At 43.5% G+C, this 16,459-nt stretch overlaps 1 protein-coding gene across 1 annotated transcript in view; it reads left to right on the top strand.

The window, feature by feature from the left end:
* Positions 1 to 16,459, top strand: part of taf3 (TAF3 RNA polymerase II, TATA box binding protein (TBP)-associated facto) — a 114,645-nt gene that overhangs the window by 80,603 nt on the left and 17,583 nt on the right. Inside the window, exons 3-4 of the mRNA XM_042335462.1 lie at positions 9,420 to 11,239; positions 14,897 to 14,979. Coding sequence (XP_042191396.1) covers positions 9,420 to 11,239; positions 14,897 to 14,979 — 1,903 coding nt within the window. The remainder of the gene's footprint in view (positions 1 to 9,419; positions 11,240 to 14,896; positions 14,980 to 16,459) is intronic.

Raw genomic sequence — 16,459 nt, 5'->3', positions numbered from 1 at the left:
GGGAAAAACAGCATTCCTGCGCTTCTAAACACCCACAGAAAGTTGCATGTTTTGGAAGGGATCCCACACTTCTGTTTTCTTTGACTGCTGGAATCTGAATATTTTTAGCTTAACATTTGAACTTCACTAACTGCATTGTGCTACCCTAAAATAAAGAGCCAGTTCGCTTTATCTTACTTTTATTTTACTCAACCTATTCAACTGTCCAAACCGCCATTCGACCGGGAATCAAGCAGTGGCTTCATTTCTCCCTTCCCCCCATCTACCCCACCATCGGTGGGTGGGCAGGCTTTGAGCCATTTTGACACCGACCTCTGGAACTCCATCCCAGAGTCCTTCTAACTTGCTCCTTGTGTCGTTCAGGGTGAGTCTCAAGACTCACTTTGACCGCACTTCCGATCACCTTTCCCCACCCCACCCTCTTCAGCTCTACCTCCAGCTCGGGTCCCCAGCCAGCAGTGCAGAGCACGTTGAGGCATCCTCTTGAAGCGAAAGGCGCTACATAAGTTGTAATAATAATCCTTGCACTTTATACATGCACCTTATCCCGTTTTCGTGATGCCTCAAAGCACCTCACAGATTATATGGTAAAGTGGATTGGCTGTATATTTTGTGGGCGAAACACACAAAACAAAATGAAGTAAAATTAAAATGCAAATTAAATTAGATAGAATTAAACTTAATTAATTAAAATTAAAAATAAAATTAAGTGCTCGGGCACGGTGCCCCGCTTGAAGGACGCCACATAAATGCAAATGGTTGTTGTTATAAACTGTGCTGTGTTGTTGTTGTGTACCTTGGACAAGCCGGTCATGGACTTCCTTGAAGTTAACAATGGTCTCATGTGGTGTTAAGAGGGCTTTGTACATATTGCTATGGGAGGGGAGAGGACCAGAGGAAAAAAAAGACTTGTCATTTGTTCTCTTCTGAAAAAATATTGACAATCATTTCCTGACCCTTCAGCGTGTAGTTAAATAATTACCCGTTATTACTGTTAATGGCACTGGAAGGGTTAATCCCCTTCTGCCATTGTCTGCCGGTTAATCCTTCTGTAATACATTTTGCCCTCTCTGGCATCTGTGAGATTTTTTTTTCCTTCTCTGCGAGATCCCTCTGCGCTCGCAAGGCAGAGAGAAAAAAAAAGTGATTATGGGAAGTAAGGGAACCACTGGAGGCCAGTGAGGAAAGTAGGTCTTATCTCAAGCAATTAATCAAGAAACTCATATTGTGTGACAATTATTCAAAGCCAGTTCAAAAATAGCTCAGAGCTGGAGGTCCAGAGATTATTTTTCCAGAATTTTGTCAAGGTCATTATAAACATTGAGCAAGTCTACAGCAGCACTGAGAAAGGGACCCGCTTGATGGGAGATGGTTGGATGCGTGTTCTAAGAATTGCTTGTGGAGTTTACAGTTGCAAAGCGCTGTGTGTCATCATCAGTTAATAATAAGAATGTCAGGACAGGGCAAAATATTCCTCTTCCTCAAAGCAACTCGGCAACACCTCAGTGAAAGTGCTTTTTTTTTAAATAAAGTTCATTGGGAGCTCTTTTGTTTAATAATAATCCTTGCATTTGATGTAGTGCCTTATCGTGTCTTTGAGACGTCTCAAAACGCTTCACAGGATATGGTGTGAAACATTCATTTTTGTGAAGCATTTGAGACGTTTGCATCTAACAATTGAGCCAGACTCTATTCACTTCTTACGTCTCCAGAGCAGTTGCGTCACCAAATCTGTCATCTCTGGCTGTTTCCAAAGAAACTTGTTGAAAATTGTTTCCAAAGAAAATTGTGTACGTGTCCTTGACAACTGCACTGTAACCCCAGCCCACATCAAGTTGAAAATATGGCTCTGATCAGGAATAAGCACGTTGTCAGCTTTACGCTTGATTTCCTTCACCGTGTCTGTGTGTACAACAAACTTGTAACTGGTGTACACAGGCACAAGCACGCCAGTTACATTGTCAACTAAATTGGAAACTCGTACCAAAGAGCAAACAAAGCAAAAACAACAGCCAAGACCTTAGCATAAAGGGACATGTTGCGGTTTCACTGAGCTCCGCGAACATCAAACTCTACACTGGCATGACCATAATAATCCTTGCATTTGATACTGTCTTATCACGTTGAAACGTCACAAAGTGCTTCCTACTTTTTTTTCTCTCTGAACGGACACGACTGTTACCGCCCAGGGAAGCAACCAATTTGCGTACAACAAACAGCCGTAAATGAAATCTGAGAGATTGTTGAAAGGTTACCAAGGAAAGCTTCCTAATCTTCAAATAGCGCTATAACGTCTTTAACGTCCACCTGAACAACAACATCAAATTGCATTTATATAGTCTTGCACGTCGGGCGGACAGCTCAAGGCACTGAACAGACAGATGGGACCTTGTGAATGAAAACCTAACTGGCCAGGTCACTGTTCAGCCATTACGCCCCGAAACTCTGAAACACTCTCCTGTATGCATCCGCCTTGCTCCCTGCTTCCCCATCGCGCCTGAAGACGTTCCTCTTCGACTGTGCTTACGGTCACCTCACCCTGCTCGGTGTTGTGCTCCATCACTGTCGAGAGCTCTGGGACCCTGCCCTGTGGGAGATGCGTTAATACAAATGCAAGTTGTCACGGGATCTGAGGCTGGCCGGACCTCAGTACTGTATAAGGTTTCGTTAATGGGTGGCATCACTCTAACAATTTCCTTCACACTTGTCACTGGATTTGCATTCTGTGTTCATGTGTGAGGGTTTCTGCTCCAATATGCATTATCTTCCGTTGATGGAGGATAAAAATCCTTCTGCCAGCCCTCAACCCATCTGCTGGCCTTAAATTAAATGGTCTAACAACGAATGCAAGGTTTTAAGTGTGCAGCTTACTGTGTTGAATTCAAGCTGTCATTTCTGATGTTTTTTGTCATTAATACCAAGAAGAAACCTCACTCACTCTTGTTGTAGTTTGAGCAAGTGTCTCACTGCAAAGGCAACGTATTTTTCATATAATAATAATAATCCTTGCATTTGATATAGGGCCTTATCGCATCATTAAGACGTCTCAAAGCGCTTCACGGAATATACCTGTAAAGTGTAGTGGCTGTGTATTTTGTGGGTGCGAAAATCAGCAGCCAATCGCACACAGCAGTGCCCCACAAACAGTCGTGGATTGAGTGACCAAATTATTATTTATATGATATACTTGGTATACTGTATATTGAATAACTAGATTTTCTGCATAAAGCTATAGCCTCAGTCAGCTCGTAATAGGTATCTTATCTATTTATTCTCATCTCTAATGGTTATTGATATAACCTCAAACACATTGAATTAAAGACTGCCGAGGTATTACATGATTAAAAGCTAAGTCTAGTGTCACAATGCCTTGTGCAGTAGTACAGATATGTAAAGCTGTTGTAACCTTTTATATTTCCTCATAGTCTGATTTATGCCCAACAAAAGCGAAGCTCGAAACCCATTCATTAGCTTCGAACAGTTCTGTACGTCTTAATTATTTCTGCAGGTTGTTTTAAAGTGATCACACTACACCATGCCTTTATTTTGTGGGAAAAAAAAGGTTTTATGAAAAGCAGTTGCAGTTCATTTGAAACTTATTTTTTAAACGGTAATCATTTTAAAAGTGAGTGTGGTCAAAGGTACCCATCTGTTGCAGCAGATGGCTGATATGCTACTTGACCTTGTCTTTGTGATGAAATCCCTGTTATTTTTCTCTGTCAGTGACGCTTTCCAATGTTGCAGAATTTGAAAACAACCAGCGTTTTGTGGTTGACGCAAGAATTGGCTGAAACGGATCCTCGGACTCTTGAGCAGTTCGACTAATGTAATGTGCTTGCTCAATCTTCTTGACTAATCGAAAAGGCCATTGTATCTACCTATGATTTCATTGTAGTTTTAGTACTTCATTGTAGTTTGCTTCATTCACTCCCTTCAATAAGTACTTTTTTTTACTCTTTAACTCTATTTTATGGTCTTTCAATGACAGTGCTTGACAGAGGAAACAAAATAGATTGTACCACTCAGTCAAGATCCACACAAAAGATTTAGAAGGTGGCACAGGTTAGCTCACCCATCCATTTATTTGTTCATAGGTTGTTTGTGACTTAGTTTAATAATAATAATCCTTGCATTTGTTATAGCATCTTAACACTCAAAGCGCATAACAGAATATACTATAAAGTATGTTGACTGTGTATACCTATGAGGCTCTTCCAGTAATGCTCTCACACTCCGAGACAAGTCCAAGAAAAGGCTCCATCGAAATTTACAGCACACAAGAGGGCCATTCGACCCATCGTGTGCTGACACTGCTGAGAGTAATCTCAATATTCAGTCCCTTTTACCTGCCTTTTCCCCCATTACACCTACAGATTATTTCTCTTTAGACATCTATCCAATTACCTCTTGAAAGAGCATTGTGAAATTCTTCTCTTGCCTTAGCCTCCCTGCGCTTCTCTGGATCACAGCTTTTCATGTCTTTCATTGCTTTGTAAATAATAATGTGCGTTTCGTCCCCAAAATACACAGTCAACCCACTTTACAGTATATTCTGTGAAGCGCTTTGAGTCAAATGCAAGGATTATTATTATTAAACTTGCCTTTATACTGTATCTTTCACATCCACATAAATGTCTTGAAGAGCTGCACAAAATATAATTGAGTAGAAATTAAAGTGAATGTGATTATGTAGACAATAGCACAAATGGCCAATGTTCCTCTGAACTTCCTTTCCATTAAAGGTCCAAATATTTCCTCTTTCGTAGAATTTTCTTCCTTCCTGCATCATCACTGCTGTGTCGTGCCATCTCCTACTCAAGCTCTTTCATTCCCACACCTCAAAGAAGTCCGTTTTTAGCCTTCTTCATATTCCCTTTGCCCTGTAAACCCAATCTACTCTACAGCCTTTTCAACCCAAGATCAGTGCTACAAATGCACCTTGTATATGATGTGGGAGGCGGTGGAAGCAGAAAATGGCAATTGTTTCAAGAACAAATTGGATAGGTTTCTCCTGGAAAATAATATCTTGGGATACAGTATATAGATTGGGACACGACATGTCAAGGGATTGCCAGGATGGTGAAAGGCGAACTAGATGGACCTTGGTCTTCTTTCGCTTAGTAAATTCTTTGTTTCGCATCCAAAACATTGAGACCGCAGGTTGTCTCCCTGACTCTTCAGCCTGTTTTTCTGCGCTATGGACCTTACCCATTCCACTAGGTTTTTCAGTTTAAAGAAGAGAACTGTTTGATTGTAAAGCTTTTTTTTTGTTTAAAATTTTCCTACATCTCCTCGTTTCTCCAAGTGGGCGACTCATCTGCGTTTCACAAGTTTTTAAATTCATCGCGCTTTAAGCTTATATTAACCGTTGACTGAATAATAACCCATGAGGAACAGAGGTGATTTAAAGTATCTGAAGGAGGGGAAAGATGTAAGAGAAACAGTTGTTATCGTAGCTTCCTATGATAAGCAATAGCGCGTGCTGTGTCAGTCAAGCAACCTTCTCGAACGGTTACCATTGGATGTAACTATAGAAACCCTCCAACTATGCCCCTATCTTATTCAAGCAGGAGTTATATGATCCAGTGGTATTACCATATAGATTAGGCCATTCATAATACTGTAAATTGTTTCACCTTAACTGTGCTTACACAGTCCAGTAGCAGCTTTCACTGTGCAGTACAGAATTGTGCATAGGGATGTCACAATGTGATTTTGTATATATCAAAAAAATACAATAACTCCTCCGTTCCAATCCTGCAGGATGGCATTAATTCATTTTTCTTTCCGCCCGCGACTGTTACTTTGTCCTCTTTAAGATCGGGCGTGATCACAATAATAATGATAGGCGGAAAGAACAGCAATCTGAATATCGTAGGCTTTACATATCTCCGTGTATATACAGCAGAGTTACAGTGTATTGTCCTATAGCTTAGTGGTTAGAGGATTCGCCTCGCAAACAAGAGGACCCGGGTTTGATTCCCGGGCAGGGCGAAAGCTTAAGCAAGTTTCCTTACTCCGTACACCTAGCAGTAAATAGGAAGCCCAACCCAGTTGTTAGTCAATTGGCGGATTGCGTTTCTGGGGTAATAACCCCTTCACAAAAAAAAGAATTTGGTGAATCATTCCACGACTGTTTGTGGGACACTGCTATGCGCAATTGGCTGCCCACAAAATATACAGTCAACTTTACAGTATATTCTGTGAAGCGCTTTGAGACGTGTCAACGACGTGATAAGGCGCTATATCAAATACAAGGATTATTATTATTGTGGCACCTTTTCCGCTCCTCACCCTCCAATCCCATTGTACTTTTTTCTCTCGGCTATCGACCTATTTGTAGAACTAAACTGCGTTTTTCTTTTTGAAACAATTCCAAGCCAGTCTTGGTGGCCACTGGCCATCCTTAATCCTTTTTTTTAAACACGCTCTGTTTGATCTTGCCAACTGAAGTGTCCAGAAGTTATTTCGCTCTAAACCTACATAATTGCTGCGTAAGCCACTGCTAATATACTTTCTTTGAATCGCCCAATGTTCTGCTTGACTGGCGCGGGCTTTCTGGTAGTTTTACTCTGTTTCGACTGTTGGTTCAGCGCATTTCTCAGCGGTCGTGACTGGCTCGTACAATTCATTCTTGTGTTTCTTCCCCAATTTGGTTCCTTCTTTTATTATTAAAAAGGAAAACTTTGAAAATGCAGTTTGTTTTTTAGGCCAGGGAATGTCCACTTGCCAAATCTTCAGAGATGAATCATTTCCCAGCACTAGCAACCAGAAAACCTGGGTGGTCTTGGACTGGGTTGACACTCCAGTGCAGTAGTGGGAGCACTGACTTGTTGGGTGTGCCGTACTTCAAGTGAGATGTTAAACCAAGATCTGGTCTGCCTGTTCAGGTGGACGCTATTGAACAACGGAATGGAGTTTCTCCCGTTGTTCCTGGCACCAATCCTCTAGGTAATTGGCCGTGCATTTCATGGCTGTTTGTGGGCACCTTTTTTTGCATTGATAACAGACACTGCATTTGACTGCAATTACCTGTGTTGGAAGGATGTCTCAAAGTGCTTTGGACAGCTGGCTAGGCACCGGAGCCACAGGGATGGGAGCTGACAAGGAGGTGCGGCGGCGGAGAGGAGATTGTCCAAAAGTGCGGTCACAGAAATAAGTCTGGAGGGAGGAGAGTCACTGGGACTTGGACGAAGTTCCAGAATGCAGGGCAGAATGGCTGAAACCTCTCCTGCCGGTGGTGAGACATGAAGCAATATGCAATAGTACCCACTGAACCAAACTGACAGCTCTTTTGACCAGAATTAGATTCTAATATATACGCAGATGCTGTGAAGGAACTGCATGCTGTACTGTACGTGCATCTCAACCTTTTAATTCTCTACGCAGCCCCCATAGTCTGGTCTATACATTAGAGAGCAGTGGTACAGTTACCTCCTGTTGACGTAACTTGTGAATTTAGGTAATCTGTCATTAGGAGGATCTTCAAAACAAACCATTGTGTTTTTTTGTAAACACAGAGGATACATGTTGGGAGTTTACACAAAATACATTGACTGATATCAGCTACATAACTCAAGATCTCGACATTTATTATTGTATGTGCTCTTCCCTGATATGAGTTATATTTTTGACAATACTTTCATATATGTCAAGGTCCCGGACGCAGTTAAACCAAGGTCCTGGGCACAGTAGTGAGTTTCAGCAAACCGTTGGTGACCAAAAATAAAAAGCAACAGGGACAAGAGGACAGATATTCAGGGTAGCAAAGGACATTTTCAACTCAGACACCAGGAATTATTTATTGTTGAGACTTTTCAATGCCCTTCACATGATTTTATTGTGAAGAGTGACTGTGTATTATGTAGGCCAATATGGCAGCCAATTTGTGCATGGTACTATCCCACAAACAGCCACGAAGCAAATGACCAATTTTATCTGAGGGAGGGATTGTCGGCCAGAGCACTGGGAGAGAGAAACTCCCTTCTCTTTTCAAATAGTGCCACAGGATCTTCAACATTCACCTGAACAGGTAAACTGGATCTCTGTTTAACTTCTCATCCAAAGGCACCTCTTACAGTGCTGTGCTCTTTGCCTCCACCCACATCGCACCATCACCAACATCAGGGTCGCCTGCTTGTCTGAAGCATATAGATCGTCAATAAAAGGACACAGTGTATGGTTCTTATACCTTATTAATGTAAACAGCAATAAGCAGACCAGAACCTGGTTATGATGGAAGTTTAAGCCGCAATGTAACATGATGATGCCTTTCCGAGAGGATTTTTTCAATGGTTGACTGTTTCCTTAGAGAAAAATGCCGGATTTTGGTGGAACCACGTATTGAGTGAGTGACTAAAACTAGTCTTTATTTGCTTGGCTGGACTGAGCCCAGTAAACGTGGGGCTGTGTCCCTGTATATAATATGCTGGTTCGAGCTGATGCTGACTTCAAATCAAATGAAGGTTTGACCTGTAGCTGCCGTCGCCAAAGAACACAAAACCTGTCAGGAAATAGGAAGGAGACCTTGCTCTGAATTTCAACACCGCTGCATTTCATTTCCTGTGGCCAGCGCAGACTATTTCCCTGTGGTTTCTTTAATAAACCCAAAACTGCTTGCGACCAAGGTCTTGAAGTAGAATGAAAGGAAACTGAAATAGCTAGGAAGGAATCAGCTGATCCCTAAGTCATGAAAGAGGAAGTATTATCCTGTGTGTGTGTGTGTTTTTTATTAAAAAAACTCACCTTGATGTAGATTTCTACTGGCATTTGGCAGTGCAGCCCATCATATAATGAGAGCCCAATTTATTTAGTCATGTAACGTTTTCAGCTCTCGCTGTGTCCTAAGGTACCCTGTTCAGTTAGGTGCAGCGTTGCAATCTATCTACAACAACAACAACAACAAGATTCCAGTTAGAGCGCCTTTCACGTCGGGAGGACGTCCCAAGGCACGATGTGCTCACGCCACTGTGTGAAAGATCTATCAAGGGGTGCTTGTGTGTGTGTGCATGGTGTAGGCAGGTACTTGCTCCCCATCCTGCCGATAGGCAGGTTTCCATACTCCACACGTCTCTGTTTATCGAGCAGTAAGTAGCAACTCGGTTGTTAGTCGATTGGTGGATCGCTTTCCGGAGGTATTAATCTCTCCAAAAAAAACATTTGGTCACTCAATCCATCAGGCAAATGGCAGTCAAATTCAAGTCTCCCACCTGTGAGTCCCAACACTGCAGTCACCGCACGTTATTTGCTTTTACGTAATTCGATCTCGTCCTTTCCCATGACTGGATTCCAATCGACAACTTGAGGTTAAGGGGCCCAGAGGTCAAAAGCTTAATTTGCATGTGGGTGAATTATCCCACCTTATTCGTTGGGTTAGAGTCTACAACTTCATCAACATTGTTGTGTGTTTTGTTAAACAGAGGAAGAGCAAGTTCCCATTGATGGAGGAACCTCAGCCGAAGCGATGCAAGTTCCTCTCGAGGAGGAAGAGGAGGAGATGGAAGAAGAAGAGGCGGTTAACGACGAGAACTTTCTGGGCAAGAGACCGCTGGAAAGCCCGGACTCTCTCGACTTGCCCGTCACAAAGCGAGCCAGGACAGGGAGCTGTAAAACACACAGCCCCGACGGTGCCTTAGAACCGAGGGAGCCCTTGAGCATGATCAATTCTCAGCGAGTTCCTCCTGTCTTGTCTCCTGTCCCACCCCCGGAGCACCCCGACTCGCCCCCTCTTTCTCCAGAGCCACCGATGCTTGCGCCCATCCCCAAACCCTCGTCACAACCCGTCACCCCGAAATCGTCTGATTCCAAAACATCCGGGTCCAAAGGCAAATCGAACATCTCCCCTTCGGGCAGCCAGAAGCCCAAGTCCCCCAAAGGGTCACAGTCGGCGCACACAGGAAGCCCCAAACGTTCCCCTAAAGGTTCGAAATCGATGGACAAGAAGTCGCCCCTGCGGACAAAAAGCCCCAAAAGTCCTAAGAGTCCCAAAGTACCGGCGAGTGTCTCTCACTCCACAGCCAAGAGTGAGGCTCCCGACAGGACCCCTTCGGCCGTGTGTAACCCAGGGCCCGAAAAGCCCGGCAAAGAAAACGTTCATACAAAGCACCCACACACGTCGTCTGAAATGGAGAAACCTAACACTTTGGACAGTCCGGCTAAAAAGTCGGGGGCGCCTGATAAGAGCATCGATGACTCTATCGATGCAGTTATAGCTCGTGCTTGTGCCGAGAGGGAGATGGACCCCTTTGAGTTTTCCTCAGGGTCTGAATCGGAGGGAGAGGTCTTTACCAGCCCCAGGCGACTGACCATTTCGGAATCATCGACACCAAAGGTCCACTCGCTTTCCAGCAGCTTTAGCAGGAGTAGTACGACCCCAACACAATCTTCTGCCCCTTCGGGACTCGCTAATATGTCGTGGACTTTAGATGATTCCATCAATGAGGTGGTGAGGAAAGCCAGCTTGGGTACGCCCCCCTCTGTGCCCCCCACCAACCCTTACCTATCTTCGCCATCCGCTTCCCCACCCACCCCGGAACCCCTCCTTAAGCTCTACGAAGAACGGACAAAGCAAGCATCTTCATCCGACGTGAAGAAAAAGCTGAAGAAGGAGATTAAGTTGAAGATCAAGAAGAAAGAGAAGCTAAAAGAGAAGGACCGAGAGAAAAAGGAAAAGAACAAAGACAAGGAGAAGAACAAGGACAAGGACAAAGAGAAGGAAGCTAGCCGAGAGACCAAGTTGTTTTTAAAGGAATTTGGGAAGGAACATGATAAGGATTCATTTAAGTTCAAGATCAGAGACCAGGAAGAACCCGACATCAAAGTAAAACATAAAGAGGGGAATGTTAAAAAAGACAAAGACAAGCATCGGGACAAGAAGAAAGATAAAGAGAAGGGGAAAAAGGATAAAGAGAAGAACAAGGAGAAGGATAAACACAAAGAGAAGGGAAAGGCCTCTTCGCTCGTTTTTCTTCCAAAGGACATCCCCTTACCCCTTTTCAGCACGCCCCTCAAGGTACCCTCCGCCATGCCATCTGTCACTCCCGTCGTGCCCGAGAGACTGTTTGAGGAGAAGCCAAAGGAGAAGGACAAGAAGAAGGACAAGAAAGAGAAGAAGAAAAAGAAAGACAAGGATAAGGAGAAGGTGAAGGAGAAGGAGAAGAAAGAGAAGGAGAAGGAGAAGGAGAAGAAGGAGAAGGAGAAGGAAAAGGAGAAAGAAAAGGAGAAGCATAAACAACAAAAGGTATGTTGGTTGGTGAATTTAAAAAAAGCATTGCTGTAACAGTTCCTTCAGTCGTTGAGCACAGCGTGGATGTCCAACATGAGAGGTAAATGGAGTACAAATCTCTAACAATGTTAATTAATGTCATGAAAAGAAATTACTTTCACTGCTGTAAAAATTCTTTTTTGAAATAGGGATCATTTCGAGGCAACTATTATTTGAACAGGCAACCGTGGGCACTAGAATGGCAACAACAACAACAGATTACATTTGTGTAGGGACTTTCATGCTGGGAAGACGTCCGAAGGCACTGGACAATCAAGGATTTGGACCGGAGCTAGGGGTTGTGATTCACGAGGGGTGGAGGGCAGGGAGGGTAGGAGTAGGAGGGTGACCGGAGGCGAGGTCGAAGAGGAGGGTGGTCTTGAGACGGGTTTTGAAGGAGGCAAGGGAGGGGGTGAGACGTAGGGACTACGGGATGGAGTTCCAAAGGTTGGGGCCAGAGAGACTGAAGCACAATGAGCTTCAGAATAGGTGTTCATGACAGTCTAAAGCACACCACCCACTCTTAAAGCAAACCAGGTTTATGTTCGTTTTGAATCGAGTTGCATTCGAGGTGAAATCATTTCCCACCATCTGGACAGGGGTGCATACTCCCATCACTAGATGGTGTGGGTGGACACCCACACCACACACACACACACACACACACACACGCACGGTCAAAATGAAACCAGCACAAAAAAGCTGTGGAGGCATATTTTTTGATATAAAAGAGGTTGTGAAGAACAGAAACGGTTCATGTCTCAGCCACAAGTTTGCTGGGTAAAGAACTGCCTTTGCAGAACTTCACGTAAAAGCCTGGAGGGGGCTATTTTTTTTGGGTACAGGATGTGTGTTATAGGAAAATCACGGAGCCAGAAGACATCAGATGTTCCGAGGTACTATTGTAATTTAGATTAATCTGCTTTGATAAGCTTAGAAGTTGGGTTTTTTTTTCCGCTGCGAGACAGGATTTAAAAAATGAATTTTTCAAGAGAATCGCTCCGATGCTTTCAATGTGTGAAGGCGCTTCATCACGGGTGTCCTGGATGAAATGTAGAGGAACAGAGCATTATCAGTTTGTGCCTTGAGGTATGTAGTAAAAAAGAAGCTAAATCCGAGGAGATTAACAGAAAAATGCAGCACACTCCAAAAAGGGGCTTAGGCGGCTGGTATTATTTATCCAGGTGAAAAGAATGGTGCTTATATGTAAGACTGTGAACAAATCCACTGGCGATGTATTTCTAGTACTCAACAAAGGAGTCTTATATTAGTCGCCCTTCACTATCTTGCTTTGGATCCTGTCACCAGCCCCACCTCCTGATCGCCAGTCCACTTAACTGGGAGTGGAGTGTGCTTTACACACAGGTTCATCACTTTTTTTGAATTTTTTTTTACGAACTAGCATATTCCCTCTCTCTTCCACCCCCCGCCCTTCCCGAAAAAAAATCGGTCACTCAATTCGTGGAACACTGTTCTGCGCAATTGGCTGCTGTGTTTCGCCCACAAAGTGCAATCAATTTACTTTACAGAATATTCTGTGAAGCACTTTGAGACATCTCAAAGACGTGATAAGGCGCTGGATCAAATGCAAGGATTATTATTATTACCTCTGGAGAGGGAGATCCAAGCGAAAACATTTCAGATACGCCAGAGACTGTGACCCTGAATCATTGTGAGTGTTTTATATTGAATCCCCTCCCCCATTCTAAAGTGTCACACAGTTTTTTTTCCCTCTCCTTCCCCCTTTCTCCCCACCCCACCCCACCCCATCCGCCTCCCTCGGACCAGCATTACGTAATCACAAGTAAAAATGTAGAATACTTCCTTGTAGGCGTGTGAGGCGACGGATACATTCCACAATGGCAGGAGTCCTCTTGACTCCATTATTGTCTAATTAAACCAGCCAGTTTCAAGTGTGAATGTTTGCACAGATTGCCTTTGATCCGTGACGCGTACTAATCGCAGAGTAAGACAAGTGTCGCGTTCTTTATGTTGTGGAATGTTGCCAGTTCGGCTCTGGGTTAAACCTCCACTGAAGCCATTTAATACCTTCAATAGCATTGTCATTTGCCTTTCACACCAGCGTTTGACAAGCTGAGAGTCCAGAAATACTTGTGAAAAGGGAATAACCTACTGCACACTCACAGACACCTTACGGCATCGGGTAGTACAGTGATGATATCAAGATTCCCTCACAGAAGCACAAAACTGTTCCAGGCTTACTTTTCGCAGTCTTTCCCACCCATCTAAATGTCAGATGATGATTTATCCTGCTTCCTCTACTATTAAATCACATGCAACTTAAGACATTCCCTGACATTTCAGCACCACTTGACTTCCACCTCTCAGCCCCAGTGCAGAGAAGTGGTCAGGCAGTTAATTGGTCAGCGCTATGCTTAGCATGCAACTTGTATCTGTCATAGAGGAGTCCTGTAGCGTAGTGGTTAGAGTGCTTGTCTCGCAAGCGAGAGGATCCGAGCTCAATTCCTGGGTAAGGGGAAAAGTTAGGCAATAATATTAATAATCCTTGCATTTGATATAGCGCCTCATCAGATCTTCGAGATGTCTCAAAGCGCTTTACGGAATATACTATAAAGTGCATTGACTATATTTTGTGGGCGAAAGTTTCCTTTCTCGACACACCTCTGTTTGCCTAGCAGTAAGGAGGAACCCTGGTTGTTAGTTGATTGGCAGAACACTTTTCCGGGGGTAATAATCCCTTAACAAATATATAATAATTTGGTCACTCGATTCACGGCTGTCTGTGGGACACTGCTGTGTACAATTGGCTACTGCATTTCTCCCACGAAATGCAAAAATTGTCTCCAGTGAGCCAAATCCGTGAGTGTCCACAAACTATTTGGTTATGGAGAGCTTCACAGTCAACCCTGATGCTGCCATCACCAAGTATACTTGAGTAACCTCTGCCAAGCTATAGGGAAGAGCAAGAACCAAGAGCTTTCTACAGCACTTGATAAGCGAGGAAGGAATGTCCAAATGAATCATCTCAAGTCACTGTTCACATCTTCCCTTGCCAATGGCTGGTTAGACCGGAACATTGGCAGAGATCGAGCAGCACGTTTCTTACCTTCCTTTGTGACTCCAGGGTGTCATTCATGTGGTGACTGGTACCTACAGAGGGGAAAGGGAACTTTACAATCAGGAGATAGCAGTGTATTTAATAATAATGAAAGGTAGGCTTCAGGTCTGTCTAAAATGCTCTAATTTTGTAACCAAACCACATCCTTTCTAAAACCTCAGATTCCTTCCCTTTAGGTTATGAACGATCAACCGATTAGCTTTCTTCCGACAATGTGCGGTAGCTTATCCCTCTCTTATCACACTGACACTACGCTGGAATGGTGTCGTCAACCATTAAACTGTTTGGATTACTTTGTGACCAGCCAGGTGAACCACAAAGGCCTTTTCCGACCTGATCTTCCCTGTGTTGTGAGCGTACGATGTACTTCATGCGTCAGAACCGTTTTTGCTGGAAAAATCCTTGTACCTGACTTTTTCAGCTCCGATTGTTTCAATCATGCATCCGACATTGCCTTAAGCACAGATATCGAGATTGCTGAGGGTACGTGATGTATTGATTGCAGCTAAATATGCTTATTGTTTCTGTCCCAGGCAAAAGTCGAAGCCGTTATACCAGCTCCTTCTCCAGTTATTCCAAGACTCACCCTGAGGGTTGGCGCTGGGCAGGACAAGATGTGAGTACTCTGTGTGTGTGTGTGTGTGTGTGTGTTGGGGGTGGGGGCAGTGCATTTGGAGTTGGCATATTGTTCATATTAAGATAAAGAGCCAGTGCCATTTAACTTCAATATAGTATTTATCTTCAGTTCAGCTTCCTGACTGGAACTGCACAATTCAGAATTCACCTCTCCCAGCACAATCCTGCGCGATTTGAATAAATGTCATTTTGCTAATGATAGGGGATATCTGGAGGAATTATATAATTAAGGTGAAACTGAACCTCGGCACAAATAAGATATTATCCTGTGCATTCCAATTCATTTGTGCAAGCTTGGTCTGTGTGCGCCACCACTGGAGTTTACCTGGGTCTTGTTCAGACATTTTTGACTGGACCCTGTAGCGTATTTGTTAGAGAACTCGCCTCGCAAGCGAGAGGACCAGGATTCGATTCCTGGGCAGGGCAAAATCTGAGGCAAGTTTCCTTACTCCACACGCCTTTATGTAGCTTGCAACCCGGTTGTTAGTCGATTGGTGGATTGCTTTCTGGGGCAATAATTCCTTCAAAAAAAAAGAATAATGTGGTCACTCAATCCATGACTGTTTGTGGGCATTGCTGTGTGCAACTGTGCGCGTTTCACCCACGAAAACACAGTTAATTCACTTTACAGTATATTCCTTGAAGCGCTTTGAGACTGTGTCAACGACGTGATAAAGCGATGTCTCAAATGCAAGGATTACTATTATTATCTTGCATGATTTTAATTCCTCACATCACATGAACATTTTCCTCGAAACCATTACATTTCTGGTTTGCCAACACTCGGAGATGTTGGTTTCAATTTAAAATGACATTCGAAGAGAGAGGGAGGTAATGAAACGTTAAATTAGTTTTTGCTTCATGTCTGCCTTGATAATGGTTGATTTGACAATATGCAGAAAGCATGTGTTTGGGTAAAGACCTGTGTGATGGCTTAAGTAAGGGACACATTAAGGTGACCCTTTGTAAGCTTGAAATATCTACTTGACTCAGATCATAAACGGCCTTTTTCTTTTTTGTTCAAAATTTTCTCTTCCCACCTTCGTTCATCTCCCCACCCGACCACCTGATCCCTCAGACGGCAACAAGAGACAGTAAAGCGAGCATTATCACCAGCAGAAAAGAGGGGAAGGGATGCTGGCAAAAAAATTACATGGGTTGGCAAAATGTGGAAGTGACTGTTGTTGAAGGCATTGATGGTGTCCGTGAGGCTTGATCAAAGAGATGTATTTTTAAGAGGGTTTTAAAGCTAAGAGAAGGGATTTTATGAGAGCGTTTCAGAGCGTAGGGACATTGTGGCTGAAGGCTTGTCCACTGGTGCTGGGACAGAGGGAGGTTTGTCGATATATTAAGAGCAGGATTTATTCTGAGGTATATTTTGACTTCAGAATACAACAACAGTTTGGATTTTTATATCACCCCTCATGCAGATTAGCATCCCAGAGTGTTTTAATACACAT

Source organism: Callorhinchus milii, unplaced genomic scaffold, assembly GCF_018977255.1.
Source record: "Callorhinchus milii isolate IMCB2004 unplaced genomic scaffold, IMCB_Cmil_1.0 Scaffold5, whole genome shotgun sequence".
Lineage (NCBI taxonomy): Eukaryota > Metazoa > Chordata > Chondrichthyes > Chimaeriformes > Callorhinchidae > Callorhinchus > Callorhinchus milii.
This window is presented reverse-complemented; position numbering and strand designations above follow the sequence as displayed.